Source organism: Heterodontus francisci, chromosome 23, assembly GCF_036365525.1.
Source record: "Heterodontus francisci isolate sHetFra1 chromosome 23, sHetFra1.hap1, whole genome shotgun sequence".
Lineage (NCBI taxonomy): Eukaryota > Metazoa > Chordata > Chondrichthyes > Heterodontiformes > Heterodontidae > Heterodontus > Heterodontus francisci.
In genome coordinates this window covers 52,503,484-52,527,622 of record NC_090393.1, presented here as the reverse complement: position 1 = coordinate 52,527,622, position 24,139 = coordinate 52,503,484, and the positions used below count along the sequence as shown (strand labels likewise).

At 44.4% G+C, this 24,139-nt stretch overlaps 1 protein-coding gene across 3 annotated transcripts in view; it reads left to right on the top strand.

Annotated features, from left to right (window-relative positions):
• The window catches only part of tcn2 (transcobalamin II), an 89,826-nt gene that overhangs the window by 45,463 nt on the left and 20,224 nt on the right, over positions 1-24,139 (top strand). For all 3 annotated transcript variants that reach the window (XM_068055273.1, XM_068055272.1, XM_068055274.1), the window contains exons 5-6: positions 1,204-1,335; positions 3,586-3,782. In XM_068055273.1, the coding sequence (XP_067911374.1) occupies positions 1,204-1,335; positions 3,586-3,782 (329 nt within the window). The remainder of the gene's footprint in view (positions 1-1,203; positions 1,336-3,585; positions 3,783-24,139) is intronic.

Genomic DNA, 24,139 nt, shown 5'->3' with positions numbered 1-24,139 from the left:
TTGGGGAGAGAGCCGGGGAGAGCGGGGACGAGGAGCAAGATGGGCAGGGATTGAGTACTTATGCAAGCAAAAACAATGCCAGGCATGTCACTAATTCAGTGTTCAACATAATGACCAGTAACTAAGTTAATAAATTAATCTTTTCATTTGAAGCTCATTCACAAAAATGCACATTAGTTGTTTTGATAGTAAGATAAATTTTTAATGCCTTTATCTTTTCAAAATATTCTTGATTGTTCCCTAATGTAAGGCAAAATTTGTAATGTGCCCCCCTCTCTTTCTCCCCCCTCTCTTCTCCCCCCTCTCTTTCTCCCCCCTCTCTTTCTCCCCCCTCTCTTTCTCCCCCCTCTCTTTCTCCCCCCTCTCTGTCTCCCCCCTCTCTGTCTCCCCCCTCTCTGTCTCCCCCCTCTCTGTCTCCCCCCTCTCTGTCTCCCCCCTCTCTGTCTCCCCCTCTCTGTCTCCCCCCTCTCTGTCTCCCCCCTCTCTGTCTCCCCCCTCTCTGTCTCCCCCTCTCTGTCTCCCCCCTCTCTTTCTCCCCCCTCTCTGTCTCCCCCCTCTCTGTCTCCCCCCTCTCTGTCTCCCCCCTCTCTGTCTCCCCCCTCTCTGTCTCCCCCCTCTCTGTCTCCCCCCTCTCTGTCTCCCCCCTCTCTTTCTCCCCCCTCTCTTTCTCCCCCCTCTCTTTCTCCCCCCTCTCTTTCTCCCCCCTCTCTTTCTCCCCCCTCTCTTTCTCCCCCCTCTCTGTCTCCCCCCTCTCTGTCTCCCCCTCTCTGTCTCCCCCCTCTCTGTCTCCCCCCTCTCTGTCTCCCCTCTCTCTTTCTCCACCCCCCCCCCCCCAAGATGTGTAAAGGTTGGACATCCCTGTTTTAGAGCATGTGAGGGGATTGTAGGGTGTTGTATGTTTGAGTATCTTGTATTATAGAGTGTGTTATAGTGTACATTGTATATTGTTGTGAGGGTGTTAGCTCTGTTACTGTATTTTAGAATATATCATGAGGGTGTTATGGCATGTGTGCTATTGCATTTTAGAGTATGTCGTGATGCCAGCCTTCATCAGTTCTGACTCTGTTCAACGTATTTCAGCTCGGGCCAATCCAACTTGCAAACCCTAAGTCCTGTCTCTCAAGTGATTCACTTGAGCAGTTCTCCCACATCTGTCATTGTTGGTGCTGGTATTCTAATCCCTGTTTCATCATCTAATCACAGATCATGATGTCCCTTTGACCAACTACTACCAGTACAGTCTGGGTGTACTGGCGCTGTGCGTGTATAATGTGCGACTAAACCACGGCGTCCTGTCAGGACTGATGCTACATGACCACCACCATCACTGCTTTGGTGAGCATTTAATTTGTGTTTCATCTCCAAATTGTTATTTTTGAGTGCATAATAATTAATTTTGAAATTTATTCCATTGTTGGCTCCTTCAAAAATTCATTGTATTAAAGAAAACCTTAAGTCAGATCCCGCAGATGGCCACAGGTTTGAGTCCTGGTTCATACTGAGTTAACTAATATCAGTTGAAGTGTTACAACTGGAGTTTGTGCCTTAGATTAGGGAGATGGCGTTTTTCTGCTCCTGATTGCAATCCGGTGATCCCTGCATCAAAATGTGTGTGTGGAACCTTGGGTGAGGAAAAGTTCAGTGCTATCCCACATCAAATAGAAAGAAAGAGACTTGCATTTGTATAGCAGCTTTCATGACCTCAGGATATCCAAAAGCTTTACAGCCAATAAAGAACATACAAAAATACGAATTAGGAGCATGAGCAGGCCATTCGGCCCCTCAAGCCTGCTCCGCCATTCAACAAGATCATGGCTGATCTGGTTGTAACCTCAACTCCACGTTCGCGCCTACCACCAATATCTTTCACCCCCTTGCTTAAAAATATTCAAAGACTCTGTTTCCACTGCCTTTTGAGGAAGAGAGTTCCAAAGACTCATGACCCTCAGAAAAAATTTCTCCTCATCGCTGTCTTAAATGGGTGACCCCTTATTTTTAAACAGTGACCCCTAGTTCTAGATTCTCCCACAAGAGGAAACATCCTTTCCACATCCGCCCTGTCAAGACCCCTTAGGATCTTGTATGCTTCAATCAAGTTGCCTCTTACACTTCTAAACACCAGCTGATACGAGCTTAGACTGTCCAACCTTTCCTCAGAAGACAACCCAACCTGCCCATTCCAGGTATTAGTCTAGTAAACCTTCTTTGAACTGCTTCCAATACATTTACAACCTTCCTTAAATAAGGAGACCATTCAAAGTATAGTCACTGCTGTAATGTCAGAAACACAGCAGCCAATTTGTACATACCAAGATTCCACAAACAGCAGTGAGAGAATGGCCAGATAATCTCATTTAGTGATGTTGGTTGAAGGATAAATATTGGCCAGGTGATTGGGGAGAACTCCCCTGCTGTTCTTCGAAAAGTACCACGAGATATTTTACATCCACCTGAGAAGGCAGACGGAGCTTCTGTTCTGACCAGAAAGACTGCACCTCTGACAGTGCAGCACTCCCTCAGTGCTACACTGGAGTATCAACCTAGTTTTTATGCTCAAGTCTCTGAAGTGGGACCTGAACCCTCAACCCTCTGACTCAGACAAAAGTGCCTGGTCCACACATGATGGAGAGTCACATCAGTGAGGTATAGTAGGGCAGCCAAACCCTGGAGAATGATATCTTAACAAGGGCAGCATCATCAAGTGATTTAAAACAAATTTCTTATACTGACTTTATTAATCATCGACATTTGGTTATGTTTACTGATGAGCAGCTTCAGTCACAAATTTCAGAGAGCAAAAGGATCTGAGTGGCTGAGAGCTGCCTCCTGAGATTCAGCATTGAATGCGGTTAGATTTAACACTCTTGCTCGCTAAATGTACATTCATAGCTGTCATTAGTCACTCATATGAAGAGAGAGAAACACATGCTTTTATATAATGTCATATCATACCCTCAGAAACATCCCAAAGTACTTTGGCAGTAGGTTTGACTTTGGGCAATAGTGTAAATCAGATGATGTTGGATCTGCGCTGTTCTGTATCTCTCTGGATTTTATTTTTTATAAACTTTGATCAAAGCCATTTTGCACATATATGATCCGACCAACATCAGTAAGAGGAATAACTGACAGATTTATTTTTGTGGTTATGTTTGAGACAGGAACGTTTGCCAGGACACTAGGAGAACGCTCTGTCATCATCAAATTGTGTCATAGGTTCTTGAGCATGAACTTGAACCACTGAAGCAGGCAGGCTTGAACCTTGGTTTAATGGCTCACCTGGAGGATGGCGCCTCTGACAGTGCAGCACTCCCTCAGTACAGCAGTGTCAGCCCACTTTATATGCTCAAGTCCTGGGAATGGGCTATGAATGCATGGATTTCTGACTCTAGTGCTACTAAAGGAGCCAAACTGACACCAATACAATTGTAACACAGAGTTAAGGGGGCTCACTAATGACCTCAGGATGGGCACAATTCGAATTTGACTCATATCTCGTACATAAAATCCCTGACAAAGATGAGGCAGCTGATTTTTTTCATTGATTAAATAAATGGTTAATCTGGCTGTCTGTTTTAATGGTAGACACGGAAGCAATGTTGGTTTTGGCACTTAGGTGTGTGCATGAATCTAAAGTGCCTAGCTCCGATACCTGGATGTACAGCAATAATACAAGAACAAAGGCAGAGACTGCAATGAACAAACTGATACAGAAGATACAGAAGAGGCAGACCGAGAAAGGCAAAATTGGGAACATATACAGCACATCAGTGGCCTTGCAGGTATTATCTTAAAAGGCTTTAACCTCCTGTTTGTGACATGCAAAAGTTCAGCATTTGCACCAGTCTAACAGCAGAGAGATAATGATGCAGAATCTGTAGCCTGTCCACATTAACCCACTGATTGTTGAGGTCATGAATGACATTAGAGTCATAGAGTCGTACAGCATAGAAACAGGCCCTTCAGCCCACCGCGTCCATGCCAACCATAATGCCTAACTATACTAATCCCACCTGCCTGCATTAATTTCATATCCCTCTATGCCTTGCTCATTCAAGTACCTGTCCAGATGCCTCTTAAATGTCGCTACTGTTCCTGCCTCCACCACCTCCTCAGGCAGCTCATTCCAGATACCCACTATTCTTTGTGTGAAAAATTTACCCCTTTGATCCCCTTTAAACCTCCTCCCTCTCACCTTAAATCTATGCCCTCTAGTTTTAGTCACCCCTATCATGGGAAACAGACTCTGGCTATCTACCCTAACTATGCCTCTCATAATTTTATATACCTCTATCATGTCCCCTCTCAGCCTCCTTTGCTCCAGGGAAAACTCTCTTTATAACTCAAGCCCTCCGAACCAGGCAGCATCCTTGTGAATCTTTTCTGCACCCTCTCTAGCTTAATCACATCTTTCCTGTAGTGCGGCGACCAGAACTGCACACAGTACTCCAAATGCAGCCTAACCAACGTTATGTACAACTGTAACATGACGTCCCAACTCTTGTACTCAATGCCTCGGCCAATGAAGGCAAGCATGCCATACGCCGCCTTCACCACCCTGTCTACCTGTGTTGCTACTTTCAGGAAACTATGTACTTGCACCCCAAGGTCTCTCTGCTCAACAACACTCCCCAGGGCCCTGCCATTCACTGCATATGTCCTGCTCTGGTTTAACTTCCCAAAATGCATCACTTCACACTTGTCTGCATTAAATTCCATTTGCCAATGCCTTGCCCACTTTCCCAGTTGATCCTGTTGTAACCTTAGACAACCTTCTTCACTGTCCACTATACCACCAATTTTGGTGTCATCTGCAACTTACTAATCATGCCCCCTACATTCACATCCAAGTCATTAATATATATGACAAACAACAGAGGGCCCAGCAACGATCCCTGCAGCACACCACTGGTCACCAGCCTCCAATCTGAAAAACAACCCTCCACTACCACCCTCTGCCTCCTATCACCAAGCTAATTTTGTATTCAGTTGGCTAGCTCACCCTGGATCCCATGTGTTCGAACCTTCTGGACCAGCCTACCATGCGGGACCTTGTCAAAGGCCTTGCTAAGGTCCATGGAGCCAACTCTCCAATGCTTTCACATCCTTCCTAAAGTGCGGCACCCAGAACAGGATGCAATACTCAACATAACTCCTCACTCTTGTATTCTATGCCCCTATTATTAAAGCCTAGGATACTGTTTGCTTTATTAACTGCTCTCTCAACCTGTCCTGCCACCTTCAGTGACTTATGCCCATATGCACCCAGGTCCCTCTGCCCCTGCATTCCCTTTAGAATTGTGCCCTTTATTTTATATTTTCAATAGAGTGAGAATGGATCTGGCCCAAGTAAATTGGAATCAAAAGATTGGCAGGCAAACCTATAACTGAACAATGGGCTGCTTTTAAAGAGGAGATATTTCGGATACAGTCAAGGTACATCGCCACGAGGTGTAAAGAAAGGGGAAACAGTTCCAGAGATCACTGGATGATGAAAGAGATAGAGATTAAGATGAAGCAGAAAAATGGTGCATATGGATGGTACAGTTGAAAACCAGGCTGAATATAGAAGGAGAAGTGAAAAACAAATAAGAGAAGCAAACAGGGTGTATTAGAAAATGCTGGCAGCTAATATAAAAGGGAATCTAAAAGTCTTCTGCAGGCATATAAATAGTAAAAGGAGGAGTGGGGCCAATTAGGGACCGAATGCATTGGAGGCAGGGGCATAGCTGAGGTACTAAATGAATATTTTGCATCTGTCGTTACCAAGGAAGAAAATGCTGCCCAAGTCATGGTGAAAGACGAGGTAGTTGAGACACTGGATGGGCTAAAAATGATAGAGGAGTTTGTGGATGGCTGTACTTAAAGTTGATAAGTCACCAGAACCAGATGAGATTCACCCAAGGATACTGAGGGAAGTAAGGGTGGAAATTGCAGAGGCACTGGCTATATAATCTGCCAATTCTCCTTAGATTAAGGGGTGGTGCCAGAGTATTGGAGAATTGCCTATGTTACACTCTTGTTCAAAAAGGGTGTAAGGACCAGCCTAGCAACTCCAGGTCAGTCAGTTTAAACTCTGTGTTGGGAAAGCTTTTAGAAATGATAAATCAGGACAAAATTTATAGTCACTTGAACAAATGTGGATTAATTAAGGAAAGCCAGAATGGATTTGTTAAGGGCAAATCGTGTATAACTAACTTGCTTGTCCTTTTTTGATGAGTTAGCAGAGATGGTTGGTGATGGTAAAGTGGTTGATATGTTGTACGTGGATTTTCAAAAGGCATTTGATAAAATGCCACATAACAGGCTTAACAGCAAAGTTAGAGCCCATGGGATAAAAGGGACAGTGACAGCACGGATACGAAATTGGCTGAGTGACAGGAAACGGAGAGTAGCTGTGAACCGTTATTTTTGGGAATAGATATAGGGGTTGGTGTCAGAACCCCTGCTTTTCTTAAATAAGAGCAAAATACTGCGGATGCTGGAAATCTGAAATAAAAACAAGAAATGCTGGAAATACTCAGGTCTGGCAGCATCTGTGGAGAGAGAAGCAGAGTTAACATTTCAGGTCAGTGACCCTTCTTCAGGACTGCTTTTCTTCATATATATTAATGACCTACACTTGGGTGTACAGAGTACAATTTCAAGATTTGCAGATGACACAAAAGTTGGAAGCATTGTGAACTGTGAGGAGGATAGTGATAAACTTCAAGAGGACATAGATAGGCTGGTGGAATGGGCGGGCAAGTGGCAGATGAAATTTAATGCAGAGAAGTGTGAAGTGATTCATTTTGGTAGGAAAAACGAGGAGAGGAAATATAAATTAAAGGGCTGCAAGAGCACAAATCATTGAAGGTTGCAGCACAGGTTGATAGAGCATACAGGATCCTGAGCTTTATAAATAGGGGCTTAGAGTACAGGAACTAGGAAGTTATGATGGACCTGTATAAAACACTGGTTCGGCCTCAACTGGAGTATTGTGTCCAGTTCTGGGAACCACACTTCAGGAAGAATGGGAAGGCATTGCAGAGGGTGTAGAAAAGATTTACAAGAATGTTTATAGGGGTAAGAGACCAGTTATGTGGATAGATTGGAGAAGCTGGGGTTGTTGTTCTTCTTAGAGAAGGTTGACAGGAGATATGATAGAGGAGTTCAAAATCATGAAGGATCTGGTCGGAGTGGAGAGGGAGAAACATTGCCATTGGCGGAAGGTTCGAGAACTAGAGGACCCTGATTTAAGGTGATTGGCAAAAGAATCAATGGTGACATGAGAACAAAGAACTGTACAGCACAGGAACAGGCCATTCGGCCCTCCAAGCCTGCGCCGATCTTGATGCCTGCCTAAACTAAAACCTTCTGCACTTCCGGGGACCGTATCCCTCGATTCCCATCCTATTCATGTATTTGTCAAGATGCCTCTTAAACGTCGCAATCGTACCTGCTTCCATCACCTCCCTCGGCAGCAAGTTCCAGGCACTCACCACCCTCTGTGTAAAGAACTTGCCTCACACATCCCCTCTAAACTTTGCCCCTCTCACCTTAAACCTATGTCCCCTAGTAACTGACTCCTCCACCCTGGGAAAAAGCTTCTGACTATCCACTCTCCATGCCACTCCGCCCCTCCACTTCCGTCATTCCAGTGAAAACAATCTGAGTTTATCCAACCTCTCCTCATAGCTAATGCCCTCCAGACCAGGCAACATCCTGGTAAACCTCTTCTGTACCCTCTCTAAAGCCGCCACATCCTTCTGGTAGTGTGGCGAACAGAATTGCACACAATATTCTAAGTGTGGCCTAACTAAAGTTCTGTACAGCTGCAGCATGACTTGCCTATTTTTATACTCTATGCCCTGACCGATGAAGGCAAGCATGCCGTATGCCTTCTTGACTACCTTATCCACCTGCGTTGCCACTTTCAGTGACCTGTGGACCTGTACGCCCAGATCTCTCTGCCTGTCAATACTCCTAAGGGTTCTGCCATTTACTGTATACTTCCCACCTGCATTAGACCTTCCAAAATGCATTACCTCACATTTGTCCAGATTAAACTCCATCTGCCATTTCTCTGCCCAAGTCTCCAACCATCCTGCTGTATCCTCTGACAATCCTCATCACTATCCGCAACTCCACAAACCTTTGTGTCATCCGCAAACTTACTAATCAGACCAGCTACATTTTCCTCCAAATCATTTATATATACTACAAAGAGCAAAGGTCCCAGCACTGATCCCTGCGGAACACCACTAAATCGCATCCCTCCATTCAGAAAAGCACCTTTCCACTGCTACCCTCTGTCTTCTATGACCGAGCCAGTTCTGTATCCATCTTGCCAGCTCACCTCTGATCCCGTGTGACTTCACCTTTTGTACCAGTCTGCCATGAGGGACCTTGTCAAAGACTTTACTGAAGTCCATATAGACAACATCCACTGCCCTTCCTTCATCAATCATCTTCGTCACTTACTCAAAAAACTTAATCAAATTAGTGAGACACGACCTCCCCTTCACAAAACCATGCTGCCTCTTGCTAATAAGTTTGTTTGTTTCCAAATGGGAGTAAATCCTGTCCTGAAGAATCCTTTCTAATAATTTCCCTACCACTGACGTAAGGCTCACCAGCCTATAATTTCCTGGATTATCCTTGCTACCCTTATTATCCTTGGCTATTCTCCAGTCCTCTGTAACCTCACCTGTAGCCAATGAGGATGCAAAGATTTCTGTCAAGGCCCCAGCAATTTCTTCCCTTGTCTCCCTCTGTATTCTGGAATAGATCCCATCAGGCCCTGGGGACTTATCTACCTTAATGCTTTGCAAAACACCCAACACCACCTCCTTTTTGATGATGAGATGACTGAGACTATCTACACTCCCTTCCCTAGGCTCATCATCCATTAAGTCCTTCTCTTTGGTGAATACTGATGCAAAGTACTCATTTAGTACCTCGCCCATTTCCTCTGGCTCCACACATAGATTCCCTTCTCTGTTCTTGAGTGGGCCAACCCTTTCCCTAGTTACCCTCTTGCTCTTTATATACGTATAAAAAGCCTTGGGATTTTCCTTAATCCTGTTTGCCAATGACTTTTCATGGCCCCTTTTAGCTCTTTAGTCCTTGCTTAAGTTCCTTCCTACTGTCTTTATATTCCTCAAGGGATTCATCTGTTCCTAGCCTTCCAGCCCTTAAGCATGCTTCCTTTTTCTTTTTGACTATGCTCACAATATCCAGCGTTATCCAAGGTTCCCAAAACTTGCCAAACTTATTCCTTCTTCCTCACAGGAACATGCTGGTCCTGGATTCTAATCAACTGACGTTTGAAAGACTCCCACATGTCAGAATTTGATTTCTCCTCAAACAGCCGCCACCAATCTAAATTCTTCAGTTCCTGCCTAATATTGTTATAATTAGCCTTCCCCCAATTTAGCACCTTCACCCGAGGACTACTCTTATCCTTATCCACAAGTACCTTAAAACTTATGGAATTATGGTCACTGTTCCCGAAATGCTCCCCTACTGAAACTTCGACCACCTGGCTGGGCTCATTCCCCAATACCAGGTCCAGTACAGCCCATCCCTAGTTGGACTATCTACATATTGTTTCAAGAAGCCCTCCTGGATGCTCCTTACAAATTCTGCCCCATCCAAGACCCTAGCACTAAGTGAGTTCCAGTCAATATAGGGGAAGGTAAAATCACCCACCACTACAATCCTGTTACCTTTTGCATCTTTCCAAAATCTGTCTGCATATCTGCTCCTCTACCTCCCGCTGGCTGTTGGGAGGCCTGTAGAAAACCCCCAACATCGTGACTGCACCCTTCCTATTCCTGAGCTCCACCCATATTGCCTCGCTGCATGACCCCTCCGAGGTGTCCTCCCCCAGTACAGCTGTGATATTTTCCTGAACCAGTAATGCAACTCCCCCACCCCTTTTACATCCCCCTCTATCCCGCCTGAAGCTTCTAAATCCTGGAACATTTAACTGCCAACCCTGTCCTTCCCTCAACCAAGTCTCTGTAATAGCAACAACATCATAGTTCCAAGCACTAATCCAAGCTTTAAGTTCATCTGCCTTACCTGTTATACTTCTCACAAATGCACTTCAGACCACCAGTCCCGCTGTGCTCAGCAACATCTCCCTGCCTGCTCTTCCTCTTAGTCTTACTGGCCTTATTTACTAGTTCCCCCTCATTTATTTCACTTGCTGTCCTACTGCTCTGGTTCCCACCCCCCTGCCACACTAGTTTAAACCCTCCCGAGTGACGCTAGCAAACCTCGCAGCCAGGATATTTGTGCCCCTCCAGTTTAGATGCAACCCGTCCTACTTGTACAGGTCCCATCTGTCCCTGAAGAGATCCCAATGGTCCAGATATCTGAAACCCTCCCTTCTACACCAGCTGTTCAGCTACGTGTTTAGCTGCACTATCTTCCTATTTCTAGCCTCACTGGCACGTGGCACAGGGAGTAATCCCGAGATTACAACCCTAGAGGTCCTGTCTTTTAACTTTCTACCTAACTCCCTAAACTCCCCCTGTAGGACCTCATCACTCTTCCTGCCTATGTCGTTGGTACCGATGTGTACCACAATCTCTGGCTGTTGACCCTCCCCCTTCAGAATGCCCCCTGTCCATTCAGAGACATCCTTGACCCTGGCACCAGGGAGGCAACATACCATCCTGGAGTCTCTTTCACGTCCACAGAAGCGCCTATCTGTGCCCCTGACTATAGAGTCCCCTATAACTTTTGCTCTGCTGCGCTTTGTCCCTCCTTGCTGAACAACAGTGCCAGCTGTGGTGCCACTGCTCTGGCTGCTGCTGTTTGCCCCCCGATAGTCCATCACCCCCCAACAGTATCCAAAACGGTATATTTGTTAGAGAGGGGGATAGCCACAGGGGATTCCTGCACTGACTGCTTGCCCCTTCTAGCAGTCACCCATCTATCTGCCTGCACCTTGGGTGTAACCACTTCTCCAAAACTCCTGTCTATGATGCTTTCTGCCACCTGCATGCTCCTAAGTGCATCCAGTTGCCGCTCTAACCGATACATGCGGTCTGTGAGGAGCTGCAACTGGGCACACTTCCTGCAGATGTAGTCATCTGGAATGCTGGAAGCGTCACGGACCTCCCACATCTCACAGGTGAAGCGCTTCACCCCTCTAACTGACATTTCTAGTGCTAATTAATAAATTAATTTAAAATAAATACTTATTAAATCCTTACTAAATTGTTATATTTAACTATATGGTCCCTAGTGCTAGATTCCTACTATAAATATTAAATACTAACTAAATACAGTAATCTCCTCCCTCTGGTTTAGTTACTCTAATTATTAATTAGTCAATTAGGGTTTTAATCAATTTTTATCAGTGTTTTATTTTCAAATTCAGTAAAAATTCCCTACCAGCCAATCAGGTCACAGCTTTCCTGTGACGTCACTTTCAGTTTTTTTTTACCAGAGGTAAGTTTTGTTTTATACTTACCGGTCTGGAACTCCGTCCTCCGAGTCTTCTCCCAGTCAGCTGTGCTCTTTGGAAGATCTCGGCTTCCCTCACTCTGAGGACAGCTAGGAAATGAAAGGAGCTCCTCGCTCCCTCCTCACCGAATTTCCTCAGTTACCAAACTTCCACTATAGCACTCTAATGCAACCCAAGTCAGCACTCCAGAGGAAAAGCTTTTTTACACAACAAGTTGTTAGGATCTGGAATGCACTGTGAAAGGGTATAGTGGAAGCAAATTCAATCGAGGCTTTCAAAAGAGAATTGGATCATTATCTGAAGAGAAATCATTTGCAGGGCTATGGGGAAAAGGCGGGGGAGTGGGACTGGGTGAGTTGCTCTTGCATATACAACGGGCTGAATGGCCTCCTTCAGTGCTGTGACCATTCTATGATTCTATGATCTTCTAAACTATCGAGTTGGAGAGCCAGGTGCAGATGTTACGGTGCATCTGGGACGGGGAGAGTTACCTGGACATTTTGGCCCAGCAGGCAGTCACAACCCTTGGGTTAGGTGGTGGTTTAGATTTGGTTAGTGGTCAGGAACTGGCAGATGTGACTTCAACTCAGGCAGGTAAGGGGACCACAGATGCAGTGGTGGAGGAGGGTTAGCCTTTACTATTGCTTAACAGATATAAGGACTTGCTCCTGGCATGGATGAGAACAAAGATGAGAGAGAGGATGGGCAAGTAGACCATGCTACAGCAGGCCATTCAAGTGGGGGGAGCAAAAAGGAATGTGGTGGTAGTTGGGGACGGAAGTGTAAGTGGGATAGTACTGTCCTCTGGAGCTGCGACCAGAAGTCTGAAGGCTATGTTGTCTGCCCAGTACCAGGGTTAAGGACTTCTCTCTCCACTTTACTAGAGAAAGAGAGGGAGGATCCAGTTGTTGTGGTCCACGTGGGAACCAACAAAATGGAACTAAGACAGAGGTTCTGCTAAGGGAGTTTGAGGAGCCATGGTACAAATTAAAAAGCAGAACCTCAAAGGTAATAGTCTCTGGATTGCTACCTGAGCCAGTGCAAATTAGCATAGGGACAAACAGATTAGAAGTTTAAATGCGTGACTGAAAAAGTGGTGTGCGAGACAGGAACTTTTCCATTGGGACGGATTTCACTTAAACCAGACTGAGGAGGAGGTGGTGGCTGCTGCTGGAATGACACCCACCAGAGGCCCAAGATTGTGAATCGACCCAGGGCAGAGGTAAGTGATGGTGGAAGGTGTTTCACGGGGTGGGCGTCACAGTGGAGGATGGATGTCGGCAGCAAACGCAGGGGGTGGCTCTCAGCGCGCCCCTCCCTTCCTGATGCCAGGTCCCTCTATTAGGCACTGAGTGCCTTTGAACAAGGGACCCATCCCTGGGAGACCACAAGCCACCCTGCACAAGACCTAATGAGAATGAGGAACTTAGAGTAATATTAGTACAGTAATTAATGTTGGTAAAGAAACAATACTGGAGAAATTAATGGGACTAAATGGCAACAAATCCCCTGGATCTAATGGTCTACACCCTAGGTTTTAAAAGTTGTAGCAATGGTTTTGATTTTCCAGAATTCCCTGAATTCTAGAATGGTCCCTATGGATTGGAAGATAGCAAATGTAACCCCGCTGTTTCAAAAAAAAGAGAGTAAACAGGGAACTATTGGCCAGTTAGGAAAAATACTAGAATCTATTATTAAGGACATGGTAACAGGGCACTTGGAAAATTAAAAAATGATTAGGCAGAGTTTGCACGGTTTTATAAAAGGGAAATAATGTTTGACAAATCTATTAGAGTTTCTGAGGATGTAACTATTAGGATGGATAAGGGGGAGCTGGTGGATGCAGTATATTTGGATTTTCAGAAGGCATTCGATAAGGTGTTACATAAGATTAGGGATCATGGGATTGGGGGTAATATTTTAGCACGGATAGAGGATTGGTTAACAGACGGGAAACAGAGAGAAGGAGTCATTTTCAAGATGGCAGGGTATAACTAGTGAAGTGCCGCAAGGATCAGTGCTTCTGCCTTAACTGTTCAGAATCTATATTAATGACTTAGATGAGGGGACTGAGTGTAATATATCCAAGCTTGCTGACAATGCAAAGCTAGGTGAGAAAGTAAGTTGTAAAGAGGATGCAAAGAGACTGCAAAGGGATACATTAAGTGATTGAGCAAGAATGTGAGAAAGTGAACAATTATCCACTTTGGTAGGATAAATGGGAAAGCACAATAGTTTTAGGAGATGAGAAATTTGATAATGTTGCTGTTCAGAGAGATTTGGGGATCCTTGTACATGAATCACAAAGTTGGCATGTAGCTACAGCAAGCAATTGGGAAAGTATGTTGACCCTATATTGCAAGCGGGTTGAAGCACAAGAATAGGGAAGTCTTGCTACAATTGTATAAGGCTTTGTTGAGGCCACACCCAAAGTACTGTGCACAGTTTTGGTTTTCTTACCTAAGAAAGGATATACTTACCTTGGAGGGGGGTGCAAAAAATGTTCACTAGACTGATTCTTGAGTTGAGAGGGTTGACCTATGAGGAGAGATTGAGTAAAATGGGCTTATTCTCTGGAATTTAGAAAAATGAGAAGTGATCTCATTGAAATGTATAAAATTCTTAGAGGGCTTGACAGGGTAGATGCTGAGGGGTTGTTTCCCCTGGCTGGAGAGTCTAGAACTAGGGGCCATAATCTCAGGACAGGGGGTCAGCTATTTAGGACTGAGGTGAGGAGTAATATCTTTACTCAGAGCGTTGTGAATCTTTGGAATTCTCTATCCCAGAGAGCTGTGGATGCCCAGTTGATAAGTATATTCAAGACTGAGATTGATAGATTTTCAAGAACTAAGGGAATCAAAGGATTATGGGAATGTGGTGGGAAAGTGTTGATATAGAGAGTTGATGTAGAAGTTCATCTTATTAAATGACAGAGCAGGCTTGATGGACTGTATGGGCTATTCCTACTCCTATTTCTTATGTTCCTGTGTTATAAATGGCAGCTTATCCCAAGCTCTGCTGTACACATCCTGTTCTATACTGAGGCCCACTCACCCATCACCCCAATCCTCACTACCTATGTTTTCTCCCAATGTCTTATTTACTATTCTCAGCCTTGGGCTTAAATCCCTCTGTGGACTTCTCCCTTCCGATCTCTGTAAGCTCCCTCAGGCTCCACATCCTGTCCCCCCTCATCACATTTTCCATTTCTCTGAGTCTGACCTCTTGTGTGTGTCCCCACCCCTTTCACTCCATCATCAAGCACTTAGGTGCCATGTTCTAGAATTCCCTCCCTGTATCGTAGTTCTTCCCATCCACCTTAGAACCCATGTCTTTGACGAAGGTTTTGGTTACCCTTCCTAGTCTTTGGCTTGGCATCCACCTTTTCCGTGTGCTCTGTGAAACACTATGGAACATTTCTCTGTCAAGGGTGCTATATTGTGGCAGTCAGTATATGATACTGCCATCTATCTGGGATGTGGATTAGACTTCAGTTCAAACAGTATCTCCCATATCTTGCTCTTCTATACTGTGTATGTTCTAAATACCACATTGTTTCTCAGTGGATGGGGAATTGCAGGATTTAGGTTGAGCTGGTTGGGCCAAAGGGCCTTTTGTTTTCAATGCTTATTGTACTATGTTATATTTCCCACTGTTTCCCTGTGTGTATCCTCTATATCCTCCTTCTAAGTGATAAAAATATAAAATAATTACAGCACAGAAGGAGGCTATTTGGTTCATTTTGTTTGGGATAGAAATGCAATACTGTACCAATGTGCCTCCTGGCTTGCCATAGTCATGTGATCGCTACCATGAGGCACTCTGACTGGGGGCAGGCATTACAGTCATTTCAATAAAGACTCTGTATACACCAGACTGGTGTCCTGTGAGCTTGTAACATGGTGTCAGAGTGGAGCTGAGTTTTGAGTGGTGAAGAGCTGTTGAAAAGCAGAGCGATGGATAAAAGGCCACAGGAATAGTCAGAGCTGCTAAAAGCCTGGGAAGCCACAGAAAAGGAACAAAGAAACAGCTGAAAGCACAGGGTAGGATAATGGCTGCAAATTTTCCTCTGCCTGCGCCGGTTGAAATGAAAGGTGATATGAAGCAGAACTGGCAGTTTTTCCACTCACAATGGCAAAATTATGAAATTGCGAAAGATTTACTTAACAAACCAGAGCAGCTGTGAGTAGCTACACTTTTATCACTGTTGGGGAGAGACCGTTGCAAAGTGTATTCCACCCTAAATCTCTTTGAAGAACAAAAAAAACTGACAGCAGAAAATTTGAAAGCCTGAAGGCACAGTTCGAACCCCATGTGAACGTAACCTATGAACGGTATGTGTTCAATATTAGGGTCCAAGGTGAAAGAGTCCATTGATCAATATGTGACTGCACTAACACAGCTTGCAAAATCCTCTGAATTTGCGCAACTAAGAGATGATCTAATTAAAGACGGGATTGTATTAGGCATAAGAGATCCCACAGTAAGCGCATGTCCACTGAGTCAGAAACTGACTCTCAGTAAAGCAATCAATGTGTGCAGCAGTGCTGAGGTTGTGAATCAGCAGCTAGAGCATATTTATGGCAGAAAAGACCAGGCCTTGCATTATGCTGATAAATATTCCAGGCCGAAAGGGCAGAAAGATCACAGACAAAGGGCAGAATGCAAATACTATGAAGGACATCACGCACAGGAAAAGAAGGCATGTCCAGCGTGGGGAGAACAGTCTTCTCACTGCAAGAAGCTGAATCATTTTGCACACAAGTGTGGCTAGAAGGAAGCACAATAAGCAGGTACAGGTGGAGAGATATCAGCTGAAGATTCTGACAAATCACTATACAACATACAGCGGGATGCTTCAGACAGGTCGATCGGTGATAAATTGTTTGTGACTTGGAATGATGACTGCAGAAGGAGAACATCAAGTCAACATAAAATGCCAGATAGACACCGGTGCATCATGCAACATAATGAGCTTCACAGACCTGTGCGAAGTGGCTCAACATGGTGATCCAAAAATGAAGCCCTCAAAAGTAAGGTTGTGGCTATATGATGGCACCATCCTAGTGCCAAGAGGACAAGTTACTCTGAGAACCCATTGCAATGACGAGAACAAAAATCTGGAGTTCCAAGTCATGGATGACAAGCAAAAGACACTCATCTCAGCCAAAGCAAGTCTAAAGCTTCGACTGGTAACCTTCTACATGCAAAAAGAGAAAACCCAGAAATGGCCTACAAGAGCGGGCGCTGGAACGAGAGCACCTTTGCCAGTTGCAAGGTGACACGAGCCATACAGGCAGCGAAGAAGATCTGGCAGTCATCTGCTCAGGTGCCCGAGGTGGAGGCTATGGGAAAGGAGCACTTAGATTCCGCAGAGTGGGCAGACAAAATCAAGGTGAAATGGCAGAAAGCCAAATTTCATTTTGACAAAACTGCCGAACCATTGCCAGAATTGAGAATTGGAGAGCCAGTCAGGGTGCAAATCTTCAACACACTCAACAAGAGTCAGCCCAAGTGGCAACCTGGGACCTGCATAGAGCAGTTGTCATCTCGATCGTATGCGGTGGCAGGGAAGGACCAGAGATATCGTCACAACCGCAGGCACACACGTACAATTGGAGAAGCTGTTCCTTCACGGCAGATGGCAAATCAGGAAGTTGAGAACTCACCAACTGCACAGACCACAGAACAGCCATCAGCCCCAGAAGTCCATAGTACCCCAACAACGGAAATGGAACGGCAACAGTTACCGTGGCAACAAATGACAAGGGAACGACACTCGCCGAAGAAGGAAAATCGACCAGATGAGCAACCAACGACAACACACACGCCCACCATTAAGAGACCGGCACGATTTAATGGCTGTGTGCAATGCATGTGCAGAGACTGACAAGAATGATGAACTACTGATGCATGAGAACAGTTGTGTGCATAGTGGGTAACTTGGGAAACTCGCAGTGGAAATGATGATGCATGCAATTTTTGGGGGGGGGTTTTGTATGAAAAGAGGGATGTTTGGGATAGAAATGCAATACTGTACCAATGTGCCTCCTGGCTTGCCATAGTCATGTGACCTCTACCATGAAGCACTCTGACTGGGAGCAGCCATTACAGTCAGTTTCAATAAAGACTCCGTATACACCAGACTGGTGGTGTCCTGTGCATTTCTAACACATTTTGTCTGTGTTGGCTGAAGAAGAGCTATCCAGCCTAATCCCACTTTTCAGCTCTTGGTCCGTAGCCCTGTAGGTTATAGCACTTCAAGTACATATCCACGTTCTTTCTAAATGCGATGAGGATTTCTGCCTCTACCAGCCTTTTAGGCAGTTAAGTTCCAGACCCCAACCACCCTCTGCATGAAATAGTTTCTCCTCAACTCCCCCTGTAATCCTTCTGCTAGTTACTTTAAATCTGTGTCCTCTTTCCTATCCACTCTATCTAGGCCGCTCATAATTTCATACCCCTCAATTACATCTCCCCTCAGCTGCCTCTGTTCCAGTCTGTCCAACCTTTCCTCATAGCTATAATTCTCCATTCCAGGCAACATTCCTCGTAAGTCTTCTCTATACCCTCTATTGGAGGGATGGAGGTTCTGTCAGATTTCAAATCATTATTTTTATTTTTAATATCTATTAATTTATGGGCTTTGACAGAATTTGCAACTCCGAAATGGCCATTCGACCTATTACAGACAGATTTGAGAGAGAACTGAAACCCCAGTTCTTCAAACCTTTACTGTTGATAATCAGTGTGTTTTTGACCAGGACGATATTTGTGTTTCTTATCCCCTGAGTGTATGGTCAATTTGAATAATCAGCAGCATGCTTTCTGTGGGTTTAAATAAAAGGATTATTTTTATTCACATTTTTATTCTGCAGGAAAATCAGAGATGTGCAAGAACAATAGAGTGATGGTATTGGGGGACTTGACACAAATATTGATTGGGATCATTTTAGAATGAAAAGTAAGGAGGGGGAGGAATTTCTAAAATGTGTTCAGGAGAACTTTCTCGATCAGTATTTTCTCAGCCCAACTAGAAAAGAGGCATTGCTGGATCTGATGCTGGGAAATAAGGTCAGCCAAGTGGACCAAGTGTCTGTGGGGGAGCACTTGGGTAAGAGTGATCATCCTATCATAAGGTTTAGACTAGTCATACAGAAAAGCAAGGAACAAAATAAGGTGGACTATCGAGATTGGAAGAGGGCTAATTTCAATGTGATGAGAAGGGATCTAGCCAGGGTAGAATGGAACCAAAGTGGCAGGAAGAGCTGTATCAGAACAATGGATTATCTTCAGGTACAGGCTCGGAACATTCCAACAAGGGTGAAAGGTAGACGAACCAAGAATAGGGCTCCTTGTTTGACGAGAGATGATGATGATGACACAAAAAAAAAGGGTGTATGATGCATGTCAGGTGAACTCATCAAGTGAGAACCAGGCCATATACAATAAGTTGAGAGTGGAGGTGAAGAGGAAAATAAGACTGGTAGAGAGACAATATGAAAATAGAATGGCAGTCAACTTAAAAGGGAACCCAAAGATCTTCTACCAGCATGTAAATAGTAAGTGAGTAATAAGAGGAGGAGTGGGGCCTATTGGGGACAGAGAAGGTAATATATGCTTAGAGGTACCTGGCAAGGATAATATGAGTATCAATGAGTACTTTGTGTCAGTGTTTGCTAAGGAAATGGAGGCTGACAAAATATCAGTTGAAGCAGAGACTAGAGGCACTACTAAAAGGGCTGACTATGTTCATCTTTGTTCGGTGGAGAGTTTCATTTGTTGACTTTTTTTAAAATTAAAATAAAACCACCCAATTTGTCACCTGGTTCAGATGGCTTGCATCCCAGGTTACTAAAGGAAGTGGGGATAGAGATAGCGGAAGGGCTTTCTATAATCATCCTATCTTCCCTGGATATGGAGGAGGTGCCAGAGGATTGGAGAGTGGCAGATGTGACACCTTCATTCAAGAAAGGGTGTAAAGACAGTCCTAGCAACTACAGGCCAATTAGTTTAACGTCAGTGGTGCGTAAGGTTTTAGAAACAATAATCAGGGAAACTATCAACGGACACTTAGAGAAGTTCAAGTTAGTTAAGGATAGCCAGTATGGATTTAAAAAGGCAGATCATACTTGACTAATCTAATTGAATTTTTTGATGAGGTAACAGAGAAGGTTGATGAAGGAAATGTGATGGATGTTGTTTATATGGATTTGAAGAAAGCATTTGATGAAGTACCACAAAAAATGCTGGTTACTAAAATTGAGGCTCAAGGAATAGGAGGGCCAGTGTCCAATTGGATAAAAAATTGGCAAAAGGACCGAAAACAGCGAGTCGTAGTAAATGGTTGCTTTTCAGACTGGAGGGTGGTAGACAGTGGCATATCCCAAGGGTCAGTGCTGGGACAGCTGCTTTTTTTGCTATATATAAATGGCTTGGATCTTGGAATACAGAGTAGAATCTCAAAATTTGCTGACAACAGCAAACTTGGAGGTGCAGCAAACTGTGAGGATGATATGAACTGCCTGCAACAGGACACAGATAAGCCAGCAGAATGGGCAGAGAGGTGGCAGATGGAATATAATACTGACAAGTGTGAGGTGATGCATTTTGGCAGAAAGAATAGGGAGAGGCAATTTATACTTAATGGCACAGTTCTAAAGAGTGTGCAGGAACAGAGGGACCTGGGATGCATGTGCATAGATCTTTGACAGTGGCGGGACATATAGAGAGAGTGATTAGTAAAGCATATGAATCTTGGGCTTCATAAATAGAGGCATAGAGTGCAAAATCAGGGAAGTTATGCTGAACGTCTGTAAAACCCTGGTTAGGCCCCAACTGGAGTATTGCATCCAGTTCTGGTCACCACATTACAGGAAGGATGTGAGGGTCCTTGAGAGGGTGCGGAGGAGATTTACCAGAATGATGCTGGGGATGGAGGATTTTAGTTTAGTTCTCCTTAGAACAAACAAGTTTGAGGGGAGATTTATTAGAAGTGTACAAGATTATGACAGGCTTAGATAAGATAGACCAGGAAAAGCTGTTCCCATTAACAAATGGTACAAGGACTAGGGAATACAGATTGAATGTAATGGGCAAACGATGCAGGGGGAATGTGAGAAAGTACTTTTTTTATGCAGTAGGTGGTAATGACCTGGAACTCACTGCCCACGAGAGTGGTGGATCAGAGACGATCAGTGACTTCAGGAAGTTGGATGGCCACCTGAGAGAAATAGACTTGCAGGGTGACGGGGATGGAGCTGGGGAGTGGGACTGACTGTATTGTTCTGTGGAAAGCTGGCATGGACTTGATGGGCCTAATAGCCTCCTTCTGTGCCGGAAGTGACTCTATGACTCTATGTTCAACCCGAAAGTCTAACGTTACGTCACTTGCTCACCACTCTAGAAAGAAAGCTGTTAAAAGGATAGTACACTTTTACATATTAAAAGCAAAGGAGTAGTTCATACACATGATTTGGCTCATCTTGGGGAAAAGGCATGCATTGCGAGCTCAGTGAAGAAGGCTTTTTCACTCCTGAAATGTAGTTAGGTGGATTCGATAGCCGGCGTGGTATATTAAAGTCATTGTAGGATTCTCTCAGAGGTGGATTTTCAGCGGGCCATGAATTTAGTTGCTTGTAGTCTCATTACTAGGAGGTTGGTTTTCTGTACTGGTGGTCTTGAAAGGGAACAGGCTTGGAGGCCTTAAGACGTTACATTCTCCAGTTATTTTAAGGCACGATGTGACTTCTCACTGTTCATTTTCCAAATATGGTAGGGGCCTAGGTTAATTAGCCTCATCCTGGTTTATTGTTGTAAGACATTCATCCTGAGGAGGGTTAAGACAATCACCTTGTTTGTTTCAGGCGAAACCCATTCAATTCAGGAATGTCTCCTGATGATTTCAGGATGGGCCTAGATGACACCTCTTAGTCTGGAAGGTATCCTTCTGTCCTTTTAAGGCAGTGAGTCAGGTTTTGAATACACAGGTCAGGTCACCTGACCTTTGGCCATCTTTGCAGCCCATGATCACTTTTAATGTCCATTGTGGTTCATTTAAAACAAAAGGAAAATTCAGTTCTAGAGGATTCTATGCTGGATACAGTCCATGTTTTAGTTATGAATAGGACATGCCTTTACTCAGCATGATAGACCCAACAGGTCTATATCTGTTTTTATGCTACACACGAGCCTTCTTCATCTCACCCTATCAGCAGACCCTTCTATCCAGTTCCATTTCATATAATTATGTACCTTCCCCTAAAGCTATGCTATTTGCCTAAACTATTCCATGTGGTAGCAGGTTCCACATTCTAACCACATTGAGTGAAGTTTGCTTGCTGACCTAAATTGGTTCCTGGTTAAGAAAGCCTTGATTTTTAAAATTCTCATCCTTGTTTTTAAATCCGTCCATGGCCTTGTCTCTCTCTTCAACCTTCAACCCCACAGCCCTCCAGAATACCTGTGTTCCTCTAATTCTAGTCTCTTGAGCATCCCCAATTTTAATGGCCCTACCATTGGCAGCTGTTCCTTCAGTTGCCTAGGTCCCAAACTCTGGAATTTCCTCTCTTTCCACTTCACTACCTTTCATTCCTCCTTTAAGATGGTGCTTAAAACCTACCTCTTTGCTGAAGCCTTTTGTCATTTGCCCTAATATCTCCTTATGTAGCTCGGTGTTACATTTTGCTGAATGTGTTAAGTTTCTGTGAAGCACCTTGGAACGTTTTACTATAAAGGTGCTATATAATTACAAATAGTAGCAGGTTAACTAGTGGCTGTCTTATATTTAAGGCCCATAGCTTTTTTTACTCTGCCATAAGTAGAATCATCTTGTCTATATCTACCCTATCAAACCCCTTCTTAATTTTAAAGACCTCTATTAGGCCATCTCTAATTTGTTAAGCACTAATGAACTTACTGCAGCAGCCATTTTAGGTAGAATAGACCAGCATCACCAGGTGATACCCATGGTCTTACACACTCTCTTGGGTTCAGTGTCACTGGTTTCTCCAATAAATACCCCATATGATCAGTTTACCTTGACTGCCCAATATCTAGATATATGATAGTATGATATGGGGCCAAATCAATGGAAGGAACCCCTTGTTATATGAACTGGAGACTGTTATTTCTCATATGGCTTTGTGCTTTTCTGCAGTTTTCTGAAAGACAGACTGATTAATGCTGAACAAATATAAATCAGCAAACTGGTTTTTTTACAGCTGTCAAATGAACAAACAGAATAATATTTACATTGAATCTTATTCAACATAATTCAGTTTTGCTTTTTTAGCAAACAAAATATCTGTTGTTTGGTCTGGAATTCAGCTAATCCTGACTAGCTCTACCTTTAACCAAGTCATGCCTTCTCCCACTTTGTCTCCCTCAACCAATTTACTCAAAAAAAAAAAAATACCACATAGTAAGGTTGAAATTTTGTCTTGGGAACGAGGATCTTGACTGCCGGCCAAAGTGCTGGCGAGTGCCCCAGGGCACCTCCTCTGGGGAAAGCCCACCAAATCAAGTGCCAATTAGACACTTGATTGGACAGCAGCTGCGGGCCTTCCCCAGGATCAAGGTCCCTGAGATCAAGGTCCCTGGGATCATGGACCCCAACAACGGAAGTCCCGCCTGCTGAGAGCTGCTGGCTAATCCGAGGCTGGCAGCTGTTTAACTGAGCAGTGCCACGGTGAACGCAGTGGCTGCTGCTGGTACTGGACTCACCTGAGGCCCTGGAACCAGGCCACAGGTAAGTCACAGGAGGGTTTTGAGCAGGGTGGGGGAGGGGGATGTGGGGGTGGGGGTGAGTCAGCAGCAAGGTCAGGGAATTGGCTCTCAGTGTCTCCCCCCACCCCCCCCCCCCCCCCACACACTTCCCAATGATGGGTCCCTCATTCAAGCACTGTGACTTTTAAAGAGCTCTCTCTGTTCCCCTGCTCTCTCTCTCCCCGTCTTCCCGTCTCCCCGTCTCCCCTGCCCCCCCCCCCACCGCTGAGCCCACTCTCTGTCCCTTCCCCCGCACTTTTTTTTAAATGGTCAGAACGCGCCAGAAAACTGGAGTTTGTTGGGAAACAGCTGTTCCCAATGTCAGCAGCTGTCACCTGTGAAACTGACAATGATCTTTTTTTAAAAGACTTTTAAAAGAACTTTAAAAGAGTGTTCCTCTCTCTTCAATTGTGAGAGAGTCATCAGCTGTCATCTGTGAAACTGACAGCACAATAGTTTAAAAGTCGGACTGACAAAGGGAAATTACTCATCTCCAGTCATGGTGAGGATGAGGAGCGGCCCCGGGAACAGTTGACAGCCATGGGCTGGATGAAAACGTTTGGCAGGCCAGATCCTGGCCCGCGGGCTGTATGTCGGACAACCCTGTTTTAACCTAATTTGCTGCAGATCCCTACAGAATTGAATGGAACACCAGCTTTACACTTCATCCTATTTGTTTCCTGATGGTGGGTTAGCTTAAAATTGCTCCCATTGAATATAAATGATCTGTAGGAATGTCTTAACACTCCTCATTGTTTCAAGCTGGAGTGATTTGTGAGAAAGCACTACTCTGCAAACCAGTTTATCTGGCTCTAATACACATACCAGCACTTCTGTGCAGAGAACTAAATTTTAATTTAATAATAGCATTTTAATATAAATACCAAGACTTTTTTTTGTAACAAAATC